This window comes from Pongo pygmaeus, chromosome 13 (assembly GCF_028885625.2).
Source record: "Pongo pygmaeus isolate AG05252 chromosome 13, NHGRI_mPonPyg2-v2.0_pri, whole genome shotgun sequence".
Taxonomy (NCBI): domain Eukaryota; kingdom Metazoa; phylum Chordata; class Mammalia; order Primates; family Hominidae; genus Pongo; species Pongo pygmaeus.
Window position 1 is genome coordinate 22,147,513 of NC_072386.2, and position 18,488 is coordinate 22,166,000.

General features: G+C 45.4%; 1 protein-coding gene across 5 annotated transcripts; it reads right to left on the minus strand.

Annotated features, from left to right (window-relative positions):
• Positions 1-10,515: 10,515 nt before the first annotated feature.
• SPATA31G1 (SPATA31 subfamily G member 1) lies at positions 10,516-15,404 on the minus strand. Of its 5 annotated transcripts, none has more exons than XM_054502703.1 (3): positions 15,339-15,404; positions 14,010-14,084; positions 10,516-13,636 (listed from the first exon to the last, which is right to left on the minus strand). In XM_054502703.1, the coding sequence occupies exons 1-3, from the start codon at positions 15,348-15,350 to the stop codon at positions 10,628-10,630; spliced, it is 3,096 nt and encodes a 1,031-aa protein (XP_054358678.1). In that variant the 5' UTR covers positions 15,351-15,404; the 3' UTR covers positions 10,516-10,627. The 5 variants fall into 5 exon arrangements, with proteins under 5 accessions (XP_054358678.1, XP_054358681.1, XP_054358679.1 ...); XM_054502706.2 differs by lacking the exon at positions 15,339-15,404 and having other exon boundaries at positions 10,516-11,985; positions 13,225-13,636; positions 14,010-14,258; XM_054502704.1 differs by lacking the exon at positions 14,010-14,084 and having other exon boundaries at positions 15,339-15,403.
• Positions 15,405-18,488: the final 3,084 nt, after the last annotated feature.

Genomic DNA, 18,488 nt, shown 5'->3' on the forward strand with positions numbered 1-18,488 from the left:
GCCTGAGTCCTGGGCCCTGTGCCTGCTTCTTTTCCTGGGAACAGCCTTGTGCTACCCACCACTCCCAAGGCATTCTTCCAAATGTGAAATCCTGGAAGTAAGATTGCACCTTCTTCCTCTCCTGATCAACATCGGTATGATGTCTCCTGTTGCCTCACCCTGTGTCTGCAGTATCACTGGATAGGACCGGTGGAAAGGGAGCAGCCTGATAGAGCTGCAAATGTGGAGAATATGGCATCCCTCCACCTATATTTGATGTGGACGGTAAGGCTAGACCTGCAGGATCCCTTATCCTGACCAAAGACTGTGTTGGGGTGCCATTTGAAAATTGCAGGGTTGCAAAAGAATACAATCTTACTTGCAGGTGCATATTCTCTATACTCCCTTTTAATGCGTCAAAAAATTCCAAACATCTCCTGGTTGGTGATCACTTACAGTTGTGTCCACCTTTATTTTATGTACTTTGATTAAAAAAAAAAAAAAAGCCTTTTGTTAATATAAAATTTTAGTATTGAATTTTTTTTTTTCCAAACAGAAAATAGACTGTCCTCTTCAACAGTAATCACTTAGTGCTTCTGGGGTCAGTAGTGCAGAGAAAATAAATTACTAAATTAAATATATGTTGATTGGCTTTGGGACATAATCTCAAAAGATAGTCCTGAACACCATAATTTTGAATAAAATACTGTAATCTCCAAAGATCAAAATCCCTAAAGTCTAAAATTCTGAAAATCACAATCCCAAAAGGTCAAAATCCCAAAATACAATTCTGGAAGAAATACTAAACATTTTTCGAAAATTTACTTACATTTTTAAAAGCGTATTTATTTGAGAAACAACACAACAGAACGTTTCGTAGGCCACTTTACACGATAAAATAGAGAATAGTAACATTTTTGCAAGATAAACACTCAGGTATACCAATGACAGTTGCACAGATATAACGGTGATGAGCAGATGAAACATTCATAAAGAAATAGGTCAAAAAGTGAAATGTATAAATGCTTTGTCGCTATGCTTGGTAATTGTGGGCACTTAGCTTTATAACTGGTCATCTGTAATACTGTGACAGAAAACCTAAGTCTTGATGAGATGGTTCAAAAACTGTTGCGTTACCACTGCATTGTCTCCCAAAGAGACGAGGTCTTGAGAAATTTTATCCTTCACAAATGCACGTGTACAAAAAACAGATGTCTCTTCATTTATTGAAGAACTTTCAACATTTTTATGCACGCATATAATGCTTACACACAGAGTCAACATTGTGGTCATGGAGTCAAATTTTTAATGTCCAAGGCACCAGAAGAAAAATCTGTCCTAGGCTGGGCGTGGTGGCTCATGCCTGTAATCCCAGCACTTTGGGAGGCTGAGGCGGGCAGATCACCTGAGGTCAGGAGCTCAAGACCAGCCTGACCAACATGGAGAAACCCCATCTCTACTAAAAGTACAAAATTAGCCAGGTGTGGTGGTGCATGCCTGTACTCCCAGCTACTTGGGAGGCTGAGGCAGAGAATAGCTTGAACCCGGGAGGCGAAGGTTGTGGTGAGCTGAGATCGAGCCATTGCACTCAAGCCTGGGCAACAAGAGCAAAACTCCATCTTAAAATCTATCCTAGCTCTTAGAGATCAATTTGCCTTCTGTATTTGTTCTCTCTGGGCCCCCGCCTGTTGGATAGTACCCACCAACATTGAAGGCAGATCTTCCCCTCTCAGTCCACTCAGACTTAGAAACTAATCCCCGGAAACAACCTCACAGACACACCCAGATAATGCTTTACCAGGTTTCTAAATACTCCTTCATCCAGTAAAATTGACACCTAAAATTAAGTCCACAATTCTACTCATTGGCAACTTGGCGCCCTCATGTGTCTCTCTAAACCATACTTAAGACAATAACAACGTAATAGTTCTGTATAACATGATGCAACTGTCTTGTTTACAACGAAAAACATACTAATCCTTTCCCCAGAATTTGAAATTTTATTTTGTCCAGGTTGTGATTTTAAGGATTTTGATCTTTTGGGACTTCAACATTTGGGGTTATGGTGTTTGGGATTGTGTCCTTCAGGATTATGATCAACACTGGTATTAGTCATCCTAGACTTTATACTAGGCAAGACCAGGCTCCCTTTTGGTCTACATAGATAATCTTCAAGGATGCATGATACTTAGACTGGTTGATTAAACTGGAGCAGCTCTGGAACTCATGCTGCGAAACGGATATTTTGCACTTCTGGTATTTGTTATTTCAGTAGGTTTTTAGGGAACAGGTGGTGGTTGGTTACATGAATAAGTTCTTCAGTGGTGATTTCTAAGATTTTGGTGCACCTGTCATCTGAGCGGTGTACACCGTACCCAATGTGTAGTCTTATTCCTCACCCCCCGCCACACCTTTTCCCTGAGTCCCCAGAGTCTGTTGTGTCATTCTTAGGCCTTGGCATTCTCATAGCTTAGCTCCCATTTACGAGTGAGAACATACGATGTTTGGTTTTCCATTCCTGAGTTAGTTCACTTAGAATAATGGTATTCCAGTTGCTGCAAATGCCATTATTTCGTTCCTTCTTATGGCTGAGTAGTATTCCCTGGTATGTATATATCCCACAATTTCTTTCTTTCTTTTTTTTTTTTTTGAGATGGAGTCTCCCGTTTTCTTCCAGGCTGGAGTGCAGTGGCATAATCTCAGCTCACTGCAACCTTTGCCTCCCAAGTTCAAGCCGTTCTCCTGCCTCAGCCTCCCGTGTAGCTGGGATTACAGGCACACGCCACCACGCCCAGCTAGTTTTTGTATTTTTAGTAGAGATGGGGCTTCGCCATATTGGCCAGGCTGGTCTTGAACTCCTGACCTCAGGTATACCACAATTCAATTTCTTTATCCACTCATTGATGGGCATTCGGGCTGGTTCCATTAGTTTTGCAATTGCAAATTGTGCTGCTATAAACGTGCATTTACAAGTATCTTTTTCATATAATGACTTCTTTTTCTCTGGGTAGATATCCAGTAGTGGGACTGCTGGATCAAATAGTAGTTCTACTTTTAGTTCTTTAAGGAATCTCCACACTGTTTTCCATAGTGGTTGTACTAGTTTACATTCCCACCAGCAGTGTAAAGTGTTCCTGATCACCATGTCCACGCCAACATCTTTTATTTTTTGATTTTTTGATTATGGCCATTCTTACAGGAGTAAGGTGTTATCACATTGTGGGTTTGATTTGCATTTCCATGATCATTAGTGATGTTGAGCATTTTTTAATATGTTTGTTGGCCATTTGTATATCTTCTTTTGAGAATTGTCTATTCATGTCCTTAGAGCACTTTTTGATGGGACTGTTTTTTTCTTGCTGATTTGTTTGAGTTCCTTGTAGATCCTGGATGTTAGTCTTTTGTTGGGTGTATAGGTTGCAAAGATTTTCTCCCACTCCATGGGTTGTCTTTTTACTCTGCTGACTGTTTCTTTTGCTGTGCAGAAGCTTTTTAATTTAATTAAGTCTCATCTATTTATCTTTGTTTTAGTTGCATTTACTTTTGGGTTCTTGGGTCATGAAGTCTTTGCTTAAGCCAATGTCTAGAAGGGTTTTTCTGATGTTCTAGAATTTTTATGGTTTCAGGTTTTAGACTTAAGTCTTTGAACCATCTGGAGTTGATTTTTTTTTTTTTTTTTTTTTTTTGAGACGGAGTCTCCCTTTGTTGCCCAGCCTCAGAGTACTCCATCTCAGCTCAGTGCAACCTCTGCCTCCCGGGCTCAAGTGATTCTCCTGCTTCAAGCCTCCCAAATAGCTGGGATTGCAGGCGTGCACCACCACACCTCTGGCTAATTTTTGTATTTTCAGTAGAGATGGGGTTTCACCCATGTTGGCCAGGCTGATCTCAAACTCCTGACCTCAGGTGATCCACCCACCTCGGCCTCCCAAAGTGCTGGGATTTCAGGCATGAGCTGCTGCACCAGGCCTCAAGTTGATTTTTGTATAAGGTAAGAGATGAGGATCCAGTTTCATTCTTCTACATGTGAGTTGCCAGTTATACCTGTATAGCTGTGAACAAGGTGATAGCTCTTTTGGGGTCTCAAGTTTCTTAGTCTGATAAAATGATTGAAAAATGCTTTCTAAACTGTGGAAGCCTGCATACTTAAACCAAGAGGCAAATTGTATAGGCAGTCCATCTTTCCCTTCACATTATTTCTAGAAAGAAATTGGAATGTGATCTTACCATAGCTGATCACTCTATATAGGGTAAACACTGCGATTAGAGGTTGGGTTTCTGACCAAGAATGTGGTATCAAATAGAGGACCAGCGGTATGCCATAGAGGCAAAAACAAAGATGGAACAACATATCTAATGTCTTAAACTATGTTTATGTCTGGCCAGGCATGGTGGCTCACGCCTGTAATCCCAGCACTTTGGGAGGCTGAGGCAGGTGGATCACAAGGTCAGAAGATCGAGACCATTCTGGCTAACACAGTGAAACCCTGTCTATACTAAAAATACAAAAAATTAGCTGGGTGGTGGTGGGCACCTGTAGTCCCAGCTACTCGGGAGGCTGAGGCAGGAGAATGGCATGAACCCGGGAGGCGGAGCTTGCAGTGAGCCTGGGCGACAGATGGGGACTCCGTCTCAAAAAAAAAAAAAAAATCTATCTATCTATATATATCTAGATAGATTGATCTAAGGTACTGATTCTACAAATTCCCCTGAAAGTCCGGTGGACACAATGCCCATGAAGGATGCAGGTCTTCCATTTCAGCTGAACTGTGGCAAGTGTCAAGTGGTTTGCTAACCTTTGCTCAGCCCTACAACCCACTAAGAGCTTTAAAATACTTAATATAGGATTTGGATTTTTTTTTTTAATAAAGCTACTCAGATAAGTGTGGACTCACGTTCCCATGTAAAATGGAAATTCAGAATTGCATTGTCTTTGGAGACCATAGTAGTGGGAGAGGGAAAAGGACCTTTAGTTCCACCCTTGGCCAGCAGGTGGTGAGTTTTGGACTCAGACCCTGTTGACAGGTTTGGGCTAAATGAAGCTTTGGAACAGAACAGTGACACTAGTGAGAGGAATCAAGGAAGCAGCATGTACCTTCTGATTGGCTGATTCTCAACCAAATATACAGAGTAGAGGGAATACGATAGAGTGGAAAGAGCACTGGATTGAGAATTTGGGCTTGACCTCAGAGAACCTCATGTTAAAGCCTTACTATCAGGAAACAGGAGCTATCAACAAGGCACACAGTGTTAACGGGGCTGCAAGGAAGGCATTGCCATATAAAATACGGTTTCTAGGCCTTAAAGGAAGGTGGGAAACTCGACGTGGAGAAGTGGAGGAGAACAGTTTGAGGCACAGGTCAGGAAGTACAGCACTTGCTCATAAAGCTGAAAGTTACACTAGCAACAGAGTCCTGGGGTAAATTTGGAGAGATCAGGAACCATGTTGTGAAGACCCTCAAATGCCAGGACTGAACTTTCTTACAGGTGTGGGTCATCTGGAGGATTCAGGCAAGAAAGTGACATAGGCTTCAGCGTTAAACAATTCAATTTATTTCTTGTGGCAAAAAAAAAAAAATCCAAATAAGTCATCCAACAGTTTCCAAGTGTACAGTACAATATTGTCAATCACATGTACGTGGTTATACATAGACACTTTACATTAAATAACCTTTTATTTTTATAGAAGCAGTAATGTGCATTGTAGAAATTTAGAAAAATAGGCCAGGGCGCGGTGGCTTACACTGGTAATCCCAGCATTTTGGGAGGCCGAGGCGAGCAGATTGCTTTAGCTCGGGAGTTTGAGACCAGACTGGGCAACTTGGTAAGACCTCATTTCTACAAAAAATACAAAAATTAGCTGGGTATGGTTGTGTGTGCTGGTAGTCCTAGCTACTTGGGAGGCTGAGGTAGGAAGATCACTTGAGCTCAGGAGGTAGAGGCCACAGTGAACTTACCACTGCACTGCAGCCCTGGATGACAGAATGAGACCCTGTCTAAGAAAGAAATTGGTAAAAATACAAGCAAAATTAAAAATATATTTCCAATAACCAGAGGTCATCACTGTTTTAATAACTTTAGTGCATATGTTTCTGGATCTTTTTTGTGTATGTGTCTATACATGTGGTATTTTTAAACCCGAATTGAGATCATACTGCATTATAACTTTTTGGTTTTGGTCAGTATCTTTTTTTTTTTTTTTTTTGAGATAGAGTCTTGCTCTGTCGCCCAGGCTGGAGTCCAGTGGCGCGATCTCGGCTCACTGCAAGCTCCGCCTCCTGGGTTCATGCCATTCTTCTGCCTCAGCCTGCCGAGTAGCTGGGATTACAAGCACCCACCACCAAGCCCGGCTAATTTTTTTGTATTTTTAGTAGAGACAGGGTTTCACCATGTTAGCCAGGATGGTCTCGATCTCCTGACCTCGTGTTCCACCCGCCTCAGCCTCCCAAAGTGCTGGGATTACAGGCGTGAGCCACTGTGCCCGGCCTTAGTCAGTATCTTTACCTTTCCCTTTATGTAAATGTTCTTGGTTGAGCGTGGTGATGGTGGCTCACGCCTATAATCCCAGCACTTTGGGAGGTCGAGGCAGGAGGATTGGTTGAGGCCAGGAGTTTGAGATCAGTCTGGGCAACAGAATCCTCATTTCTACAAAAAATAAAAAAGTTGGCTGGGCATGGTGGTACACAGCTGTAGTCCTAGCTACTCAGGAGGCTGAGGCAGGAGGATCACTCAAGCCCAGGAGTTAGAGGCTGCAGTGAGCTGTGATCACACCACTGCACCCTAGCCTGGGTGACAGAGCATGACCCTGTCTCTAAAAGCAAAATTCTAGAGGTCAGGAACCAATCTAGATACCCATATCATATTCAGAGTTTCCCCCAAGTGACCCAAATATCATTCATAGCTATTTGGACCAAACCAATATCCAACCTAGGTCCACAAGTTGGCATCTGTTAGGTTCCTTTATTCAAACTTTAAAAAATAAGAGACAGGGTTTCGTTCTGTTGCTCAGGCTCTAGAGTGTAGTGGCTATTTACGGGTGCTATACCGCTACTGATCTGTGCAGGAATTTTATCTGCTGTGTTTCCCACCTGGGCCAGTTCACCCCTTCTTAGGCACTGGTGGTCCCCCACTTCTGGAAGGTCACCATACTGATACCAAACTTAGCATCATTTGGTTCCCAATCGTCATGGCACACTACATCCTGGGCTCAAGGGATTCTCCTGCCTCAGCCTCCCAAGTAGCTGGGATTATAAGCGTGTACCACCACCCCTAGCCTTTTACTCAAACTTTTATGACACTTGTTGAAGAGATCGGGGCAGTTGATCTCCAGAGAATTGTAGCCATGTGCAGGATGGATTAGAAGGAATAGAGCAACCAATTTAGTGAGAAATAATGACTAAGACAATAGTGATGGTGGAAATGGAGAGGGGAAGATTGATTTGAAATACATTTCATAGATATAATTGACAAGTTTTTTGTTGTTGTTGTTTTTGTTTTTTTGAGATGGAGTCTTGCTCTGTTGTCCAGGCTGGAGTGCAGTGGCATGATCTCAGCTCACTGCAACCTCCGCCTCCTGATTCAAACGATTCTTCTGCCTCAGCCTCCCAAGTAGCTGGGATTACAGGTGCACAGCACCACACCCGGCTAATTTTTGTGTTTTTAGTAGAGATGTGGTATCACCTAGGCTGGTATCGATCTCCTGACCTCAAATGATCCTCCTACCTCGGCCTGCCAAAGTGCTGGGATTACACGCATGAGCCACTGAGCCTGGCTGACAAGATGTGGTGATGGATTAGATCAGGGAGGAAGGAAGAGTCAAAGTTTAAGTATTTAGGTGGGTGTCATGCATTTTGATAGGAATGGGCATGTTGGAGGAAAAAGTTAAAGGGAAAATACGTTTTTGGACAAGTCAAGTATGAGATAATATATGGTATGCTGTTGGATATGGGGACCTGAAGCCTAGAGATGCTTAGAAATGATCATGTTTTTACAATACACCATATTTAATGGAATGGGCTCAAGACATTCTATTTTTAAAAAACGGTATTGGTAAATTGGACATGATTTTGGGGAAGGTTAGATTATCACCTCATACCATAAAAATCGGTAATCTAAAACATAAATATGCAAAATTATCAAAGTGCCAGGAGAAAATGTTTTAGAAGTCATGAAGTAAAGTGTTGGTAGATTTAACTACATAAAAAAATTTAACTTTGATACAGTAGAAGTCACCATAAAATTAGACAATAAGCTACAAATTGGAATAAAATATTTGGAACATACATAACAGTTTGGGTCACTATCTCTGTAGGCAGGATCATGGCCCTCAAGATGCCCACATCGTAATCCTTGGAACCTATGTATATATTATTTCACATGGAAAAAGGGGCATTAAGGTTCCAGGTGGAATTAAGGTTGCTAATCAACTGACTTCATTTATTTATTCAGAGACAGGGTCTTGCTCTGTCGCCAAGGCTGGAGTGCAGTGACATGATCTTGGCAACCTCCGCCTCCTGGGTTCAAGCTATTCTCCTGCCTCAACCTCTGGAGTAGCTGGGATTACAGGCACACACACCATGCCAGGCTAATTTTTGTATTTTTAGTAGAGATGGGGTTTTGCCATATTGGCCAAACTGGTCTTGAACTCCTGGCCGCAAACGATCCAGCTGCCTTGGCCTCCTGAAGTGCTGGGACTGTTACAGGCATGAGCCATTGCTGCGCCTGGCCATCAACTGACTTTAAATTGGAAGACTGTCCTGGATTATTCAGCTTTGTCCAGTGTAATCATAAGGGTCCTTAAAAGTGGAAGAGGTAGGGTCGGGCACAGTGGCTCACGCCTGTAATCCCAGCACTTTGGGAGGCCGAGGCGGGTGGATCACCTGAGGTCGGGAGTTTGAGACCAGCCTGACCAACATGGAGAAACTCCATTTCTATTAAAAATACAAAATTAGCCAGGCGTGGTGGTGCATGCCTGTAATCCAAGCTACTCAGGAGGCTGAGGCAGGAGAATCGCTTGAACACAGGAGGCAGAGGTTGCAGTGAGACGAGATTGTGCCATTGCACTCCAGCGTGGGTGATAAGAGTGAAACTCTGTCTCAAAAAAAAAAAAAGGCTCACGCCTGTAATCCCAGCACTTTGGGAGGCCAAGGTGGGTAGATCACGAGGTTAGGAGTTCGAGACAATCCTGGCTAACATGGTGAAACCCTGTCTCTACTAAAAATACAAAAAAATTAGCCCGGCGTAGGTGGTGCACACCTGTAGTCCCAGCTACTCGGGAGGCTGAGGCAGGAGAATGGCGTAAAACCTGGGAGGTGGAGCTTGCAGTGAGCCGAGATCGTGCCACTGCACTCCAGCCTGGGAGACAGAGCGAGACTCCATCTCAAAAAAAAAAGTGGAAGAGGGAGGCAGAAGAGGTCAGAGTGATATAATGTGAGAAGAACTTGACTTGCCTTTGCTAGCTTTAAAGATAGAAGAAGGGGGTCAGTAACCAAGGAATGTGGGCAGCCTCTAGAAACTGGGAAAGGCAAGGAGTGAATCCTACCCAGAGCCTAGAGAAAAGGATGCAGCCCCGCCAACCCCTTGATTTTAGCCCTGTGAGACGTGTCAGACTTTTTGCGGGGAGGAGACAGGGTCTCTGTTGCCCAGGCCGGCATGTAGTGGCGCAGTGGCTCACTGTAGCCTTCTGGTTCAGGTGATCCTCCCACCTCACCTTGCCAAGTAGCTGGGACTATAGGCTTGCACCACCATGCCCAGCTAATTTTTGTGTTTTTTGTTTGTTTGTTTGTTTGTTTTTTGTAGAGACAGGGTTTTGTCATGTTGCCCAGGCTGGTCTCAAACTCCTGGGCTCATGCTATCAGCCCATCTCGGCCTCCCAAAGTGTTGGGATTACAGATGTGAGCCACTGCACCCAGGCTCTGTGTCAGACTTCTGGCAAAATAAATTTGTTTTGTGGTAATTTGTTACAGCAGCAGTAGAAAACTGTAATACATTGACTAATACGATGTCCAACAAATAGTGCATTAGAAAATGGGTAGAGGATATGACCAGGTGATTATAGAAATCCAGATGGTTACTAGACGTATTAAAAGGCACTTGTTTTCATGGCCTTGGAGATGGATGAGCTGACCCAGGGAGAGAAAAGAGCAGAGGGCTGAGAAGAAATGGTCAGAAAGATATGTGGAGAACTTATGGGTCAAGTGGATGAAGAAGAGAGCAATACCCAGGACCAAGCACAGTTGCCTAGACTCAGACTACCTGTGCTCGTGTGAATGGATGTAGTTTTTTGTTCACATGCTGTGAAATCGTTCCCTCTCAAGGGCGGCTTTGGGCTATGCTGACCTGGCCCTGTAGCCTCACCCTATAGAGTAGGGATGTGTGGACTTCAGATGTGATCATCTGTGAAGACCCACAAAAGAGAGTTAAGCCTGCAGAATCCTGAGTGCTCTACTTCTGGGACTTGAAACTGAGGGGATATGGCTGCAGCAGAATTGGGAATTGACATTTTCAGTACCCTAGATTCCAAAGAAGACATGAGTGGGATTTGTCTAATTCAGCTAGTTTATTAGAATTTCCATTTCTTGTCTCCACATCCCCACCTTCCCCCTGGTTTGGCTTCAGGTCTTGGCATACCAAGTGCTAGTATTACCAGCCTTTACTGACTAGATTTGGTGGGTAGGGGTCGATGGTTACCCAGGCATTTGGCTAACACCTTTTGCAAACCCCTGGTAAGGGAAGCCTTGAGGGTAGGGGAGGAGAGATGCTTCTCCATGTGGGCCCAAGGACAGTGCTTACAGTGGTGAGGGGTCAGGATGTCACTTGCTCTCTGCCCTGCCTCTGGCTGATCCTGGGGACCTGAAGCTTTGGGGAGAAGCAGCTGGGGAAGAGCAGTGTGTTGAGAGCTCTGGCCCCTGTGTTGAGACCTTTGGGGAAATGTGCTTACAGGGGCCTCTACTAGGCTTCTGGCCTGGGCAGGGTGGTTCTTCCCTGTGACTGTGGATAACCCCAACCTTGCAGTCCCTCCTCTATGGTCTCCTGCTTTGGGCTTCCTAGGGTGCTCTCTCTTTTTGGCTGAGGATGAGGCTGAAGCCTTGTCCTTTCTCTTGCCTGAGACCAGAACCTTAGAGTTTGAGGGTTCTCCTGGGCCTGGAGAGGGATAGTTCACACCAGCCTCCATGTGTACACATGGCCCTTGGGATGGGACCTGGCTCACCATCTTCCCCTTCATTTTCTCCCCTCTCTGAGACCCTTGTTCTGCCCTGCCAGACTCCTGTGGCTGAAGCTGGGAAGAGGATTGGGAGTGATGACAGTGGGAGGACTGGACAGGCTGAGGTACTGTGCCCTGAACTTTTTGAGGATGACAACTTGAAGAGTGGGGGCATGGATTGGGGGGATAAATCTGCTGTGGTGGGCAGGAAGGGAGTCCCCAGGAGTCTGGAATTGTGGAGCTCAGAATAGGGGAGCTGCAAAATGATTGACTTGGGCCAGGGGCTCTGGAGGCAGGGCTCTGCCGCAGTTTCTTCAGCCTGAGCTTCAGCTCTCTACTCCACTGCCAGGCATGGATCCCAGGATGGGTGAGCAACTCTGGGACAGTCCATCTGTGGGAGAGTGGGGCCTCTGCCTTAACCCCTGGGCACGTCTCTCCCTTGGGTAGACCAGGATGAGTGTGTTCAATCTTCACAGCTTCAGCTAGGGTGGGAAGCTGGGGTACTGGGTGTAGGGTATCCACTGCTGGAGGGCTGGGGCCTTGGGGAACTTCTCTTTGTTGCACATTTCTCCACACAAGTTCAAAGTCAATGTGTGGCTCTGGTAGAGGAGTAGAGAGTGAGCTGGGGGCTGGGAGCTCAGTGGCCCAGTGGTTCTTTCTTTGCTCCACTGCCTCCCCGTCAGGCTTATAGTTGCTTGGGTCTGCAATAGGCTCACTTACGTGGGACTTTGAAACAGAGTTTGAGGGTGGGCTGGAGCCCCCACCTGGGAACACAGGAACACAGTTTTCTTTTTGCTCCATTTCCCCTGCAATAGACTGAGAGTCAGACAAGACTCCCAGAGGGCTGGCTTCATGCAGGTCTTGGGGTAAGTTACAAGCTGGGTGCTTAGAGGCCCAGGAGTTTTTTCTCTTTTGTATGTCCCCACATCTAGCTTCAGAATCAGACAGGACCCCCATGGATCTAACTCTGAGCGGCTCTGGTGCAAGAGCTGGGGGTGGGCTGAGGGCTGGAGATGGAGACCTAGAAGCCCAGGAATTCCTGGAATGCTCAGTGTCCTTCCATGTAGCTTCTGATGTAGTGAGGCCTTCCCCAGGATTGATTCTGTGTGGTTCCATAAGGGAGGTTGGAGGTGCGCTATGAACAGGGTCTGGGGAATCAAATGCCCAGAGGTTCTCTTTCTGCCCCATGGTCTCCCACAAAGCTTTGGATTCAGACAGGACTCCCTGGGGGCCCATTACTAGAGATTCCAGGAGAGGGACTGAGGGAAGGCTGGGAGGTGAAACTGGGTTTGCAGGGACCCAAATATTTTCTCTACTCTGCATGCCCTTCCATGGTGTCTCAGATGCTGGTGGGACACATTCAGGGCTGGTTCCAGAGAGCTCTGGGTTGAGGTCCAAGACTAGAGACTCAAAAGCCCAGAGGTTTCCTGAGTTTTCTCTGCATTCCCACTGGGGCTTATATCTGGATGGATCTTCCAGGGAACTCTCTCCCTGGAGTTCTGGCAAGGAGTCTAGGGGAGGGCAAGGGACTGGCATTGAAGACTCAGAGGCCTGAGGTTTCTCTCTGTATCCCGTGGTTCCCAAGAAGTCCTTAGATATAGCAAGTCCTCCTTCAGGGCTAACTTTTTTGGGTTCTGACACAGAAGCTGGGGATTGGCAGGGGGGTGGCGTCAGAGGCTCAAAAGCTTGGGGCATCTTTTTGTGTCCTGTGGTTTCCAAATGAGTCTCATATCCAGGGAGAACTTCCAGGGGGCTAGTTCCAGGGGACTGTGTGGGTGCCTCAGCACCAGATAAAACTCCCTTGTGGTCCACAGGGAAGGGCCTCAGATGGAGGGGTAGTGATGAGACAGAAGGAGAAGATGGAGGTGGAAGCAGCTGAGGATTGGGGGCCATCCCTTCTAGATCTTCCATAGTATGGGCCTCATGGGTAGAAAACTGGGCTGAGGAGTGATACTGGGGAAGCAACAGGTTGGACCTAGGTAGGAAGGCAAGCTTGTTGAAGAAGACAGAAGAACAGACAGACAACTTCAGAGGAGACGGGCCACCTGAGCTCAGGAAGATGGCCTCCAAGGACTCGCTGTGCAGAGAGGGGAGACCCCAGAAGAGCTGGCTTTTTCTCTGCTGCCGGTGGTTCCCTGATGCTATCTTGTGCCTCACAGGAAAGCTGGTCAGAATCTGGAAGATGGGGAAGGATCTGGAAGGGCTCACCGGCTGCATGACTGTTTGCTCTGGTATCCCTATAGCCTTGAGGAGGCCCTCAGAACCACAGGATGGCTGGGGTGGGGCTGGAGTGGCTTGCTCTCCAGTGGGAGCTTCTTTGGTAGAACATGGCTTCAGTGGATCCAGAGATGCCTCGTCTTCCCCCTCTTCCTCCTCTTCTTCCCCTTCTTCCTCCACTTCTGATTTCTGCTTACACAGGTGATCAAGGAAGGCCACATGGTGCAGAAGTGGTAGGTCCTGGGAAGTAGATAAAGATACTCTCAGGCATGAAGCCTTTTCAGATACACAAGGTTTGCTATGAGGCACTCAGTCTGCTCCATATCCAGAGTGGACAGTTACCTAATCCCACGTGTGTGGTCAGTCACCTACACAGCTCCTCATCTAGTATTAATGGTCATTACCCAGTCCTCATTTGGAGATCAGTATTCCCTCACATAGCCCTACATCTAGAATCCATGGTCACTCACCTGGCTTCAAATCTAGTGTCTGGTTACTCACCCAGCCTCACATCTAGGCTTATAGTCACTCACCTGGGCCCACATTCATACCAATGACCTCACATGTGGTGTCAGCAGTCATTCATCCAGCTGTACAGTCACAGGTCACCCACCTTGCCTTGCACCATATTCCCAGAGCACCAGGGATGAAGCTGTCGCAACCTCCCAAGCTGCCACCATCTCCGAATCTGCCAAACCATGAATAAGAGTAGTGTCACCAGATTTCCTGGACTCTGGAAGCAGCTGCTGCCGCAGTGTCTGCAGGCTAGGGCATGGGTCAGTTGGCCCCAGAGAAGCCCCATATCCCCCTTAGCCCCGAGCAGGTCCTCCAGCAGCCATTCCATTTCCCTTAGCCTTGTGGCAGTTTACCCTGAGGTCATCACTGCATCACAGAACAAAGAACTCCCATCCCCCACGGAGGCTTGGGCTTAACAGCCTTCTCCCTGAATTTAGAACCAAAAAAAATTTCCTCCATCAGGCAATTCATGCTTCACACAGTGAAATGTGGGTGATCCCCTTTTGATTGCCCAGTTCAGAACTGTGCTTCAGGCATTGTGGTTAAGTACATGGATTCTAGCACCGAACTGCCTTATTCAAATCATAGCTCTGTCATTCCCGACCTGTGAAAACTCAAACTACTTAATTTTTTCAGTGCCTCATTTTTCTTATCTGTAAAATAAAGGTATTATCTTTATTTTATAGATATTTATTGTTATTATTTTGAGACAGAATCTCACTGTGTCACCCAGGCTGGAGTGCAGTGGTGTGATCATGACTCACTGCAGCCTCAACCTCCTGGGCTCAAGTGCTCCTCCTGCCTCAGCCCCCTGAGTAGCTGGGACCACAGGCATGTGCCACCGTGCCCAGCTAATTTTTATATTTTTTATTTTTGTAGAGACAGGATCTCTCTGTATTGCCCAGGCTGGTCTCGACTCCTGAGCCCTAGGGATCCTCCCGCCTTGGCCTCCCAAAGTGGTGGGATTATAGGCGTGAGCCATCTTGCCTGGCATATTATTCTTAAAGGCAAGGTCTCATTGTATTGCCCCGGCTGGTCTTGACCTCCTGAGCTCAAGAGAGCCTCCCATCTCAGCCTCCGAGTAGCTGGGATTACAGGCATGGGCCACTCTACCCAGCACAATAATATTATTACTTACTACATAGGGTTGTTTTGAGGATGTAAAAAGTAAAGTAGAGGTTCCTCTTCAAAGACTTTCCTCTCTGTCTAATTAGGAATAAATAGTAACATCTCTTAGAAGCAAAATTTGTTCAAAGACCTCTGTTAACATTCTTAAATATCTGCTAGCCATAATAAAGAAATCAATTTACTTTATGTTCTTAGATTCCACAATTTAGCCTAAATATTTGCCCTGGCATGCTTATATTGGTCCAAGCAAGCATTAAGTCATAGCCTGTTCCTCTTCCTTATTTGAAGGTGTTTTTACCTTTCTCAGCATTCCACAAGTTAACTTCCTCCTTCCTTTGTTCTCCTCTGCCTTTGCCTCTTTTAAAAAGTTCTAAGTTGTTAGCCAATCAGGACAAATACAGAAAGTGAGGTCCCGTTCCAGCCAATGGAAACCGGCCACAGCAGTAGGGTGGATGCGTCAGGCTATAAATGATCCTGCCTCCTTTGTTCGGTGTACTCTTCATGGCAAAACTGCTGGTGAGTGTACCGTTTCTGCAGAAAGTAAAAATAGCCTTGCTGAGGAAATTAAATTTATGTTCAAGTGCTATTTCTTCACGGCACCGGGGAACAAGCATTTCTAACAAGGATTAAATGAATAAATGTATATGCTTAGAATAATATAATGTATGCTTTATTAAATTTCTATTTAAGTTTTCTAATTATAAGCTTCATTCTGTCTTTAATGGTTGGGGTCTATCCCCTCTTTTTTATGCTCGTGTCACCTGTGAACTGCGAAGCATTCATGTTAAGGATGACAAATAAATGTGCTTTGCCATTCTCATTTCCTCCATTTCCCCCTAAAACCACCACTTTGTTCCATGTCGGCCCTTCCTTTCAGGGCCACACTTCAATCCCTGTCCTCATTAAAAGCTGATTTGTTCTGGTGGAAAGTGTGCTGAGCTGAAAGTGAGGAGACTTGGGTTCTCTAGCTCCATCACTGATCCACCACATGATCTTGAGAAACCCGAGAGGTTTCTCCATTGGTACCATGAGTTGGACTAGATTGATTGATTCATTCATGCAACATTTGTTGAATGCCTGTTATGGACCAGGTATTGTGCTCAGTCTTTAAACTGCAGAAGAAAGATAGAGTCTCTGCACTAAACTAGGTCCCATTTCATTGCGGGATCAGTGAAGTAACAGATAATGAAAATACAGATACGCACAGAGCTTTATGGGGCCAGAGAACAGATACCCACTAGTCTGAAGAAGGAGGTTGATGGTGAGGGGTGCTTCCCAGAGGAGATGATTAATGCTTGATTTGAGGAACCAAGAAAGTGAGGATGTAGTTTAGGGAGTGAGAGAAGGACAATCCACGCAGTAGGAACAGCCTATGTAAATGTGCTAGGGCAGAGAAACTATGCCCCATTATGGAAATTGAAGGTATTTTGGTGTGGCTGTAGTTTTGGTTGGGGGTTGGGGAAGCGGTAGGAGATGAACCTAGAAAGACAAGATCATAAAGTCCCTGAACACCAGGCTAAGAAGTTGGAACTCTGTCACTTTTCAATGTGAAACCATTGAAAAGTTTTAAACAGGGAAGTGACAAGATGAAGTTTGTGTCTTGGAAATAACATTCTAGTGAGGGTAAAGACGAAAAGCAAGAGGTTAGGTGAGTCTTGCTGTAGTTAAAGAAAAACTAAAGTGAGGCCTGAACCATGGCAGTGATGGTGGACATGGGGAATATGGATTCAAGTAGAACTCCAGAGATAAAAATTGATTAGACTTGTTTACCAGTAGGATAGGTTGGGGGAGAGAGGAAATTGAGGGTGACTCCAAGATTTCTGACTTGGGAAACTGGATGTTTATTGGTGCAATTTCACTGAGATAAGAAACAAAGACCTGGGAACAAAGTTAAGGTGGTTGGGGGGCGGTGATGGGTTCCATTTTAGATATTTGAATTTGAGGTTCTGATGTCACCTCAAGATAAAGCTAGGCAAGGGACAGATACATGGATCTGAAGCTTGGGAGAGCAGTCTATGGGGGGATGTAGATTTGACATCTAGCAGCATATATGTAGCAGCTGAAACCATTGAAGGGCATAAAGATGACCTACTTATGTGTAACATTTGGCCCAGACAGTGCTTTTTAACTGTGACCAACGGTGTTTTCGTTTTGTTTTGTTTTGTTTTGTTTTTGAGACGGAGTCTTGCTCTATTGCCCAGGCTGGAGTGCAGTGGCGCGATCTTGGCTCACTGCAAACTCCGCCTCCTGGGTTCATGCCATTTTCCTGCCTCAGCCTCCTGAGTAGCTGGGACTACAGGCGCCTGCCACCGTGCCTGGCTGATTTTTTGTATTTTTAGTAGAGACGGGGTTTCACGGTGTTAGCCAGGATGGTCTCAATCTCCTGACCTCGTGATCCGCCCGCCTCGGCCTCCCAAAGTGCTGGGATCACAGGTGTGAGCCACCACGCCCGGCAGCCAACGGTGTTTTTTTTTTTTTTTTTAAAAACTTGAATGAGTAGCCAATATTGTAAATCAGTAGATTGTACATAATAATATTTCCAACTTAAAATCTGGCAACACTGGACTTATATTCCCACAAAGTAAAGGCTTTTTGGAGCTAAGTAGCAATTGCTCCCTTTGGAATGAACTTGCGCTCTCCAGTTCACTGCAGTTCTCACCCTGTTCTTAGAGTAAATGCCAAGACCGGGTATGGTGACTACTCACACCTGTAATCCCAGCACTTTGGAAGGCCAAGGTAAGAGGATTGCTTGAGACCAGGAGTTCAAGGCTGCAGTGAGCTATGATCATGCCACTGCACTCCAGTCAGGGCAACAGAGTGAGATCATGTCTCTTAAAGAAAAAAAAAAAAAAAAGTTTAATGCCAAGACTGAGGGCTCGTTGCTGTTGATCATTGTGCCTATGATTTTGTTTTCTTCCACTTGTTTATATTTACTAATTTATAGTATCTGCGTGGTATTTGAATTTGCAACCACTAGTTGAAGAAGGTAAATTGAGTCCTGATGGAAGACAGAGAAGGTAATACTCAACACTTATTCTGTGCTTGTTAATTTATATTACGGCAAGATAATTTACCAGTTTCTGTCTCCTACTCCTTGCCAGATGGGATGACTAGTAGGATAAAAAGATAACTTGGCTCAATTTTCTTCCAGGAATACTGGATTTCTTGTCTCATGTGATTGCTTGTTTGGTTTTTTGGAACAGGGTCTCACTTTGTCACCCAGGCTGGAATGCAGTGGCGTGATCTCAGCTCACTGCACACTTGACCTCCCAGGCTCAAGTGATTCTCCCATCTCAGCCTCCTGAGTAGCTGGGACTGCAGGCACACACACACCACACCTGGCTAATTTTTGTATTTTTTTGTAGAGACAGTGTTTTGCAGTGTTGCCCAGGCTGGTCTTGAACTCCTGGGCTTAATCAATCCACCTGCCTCGGCCTCCCAGTGTTGG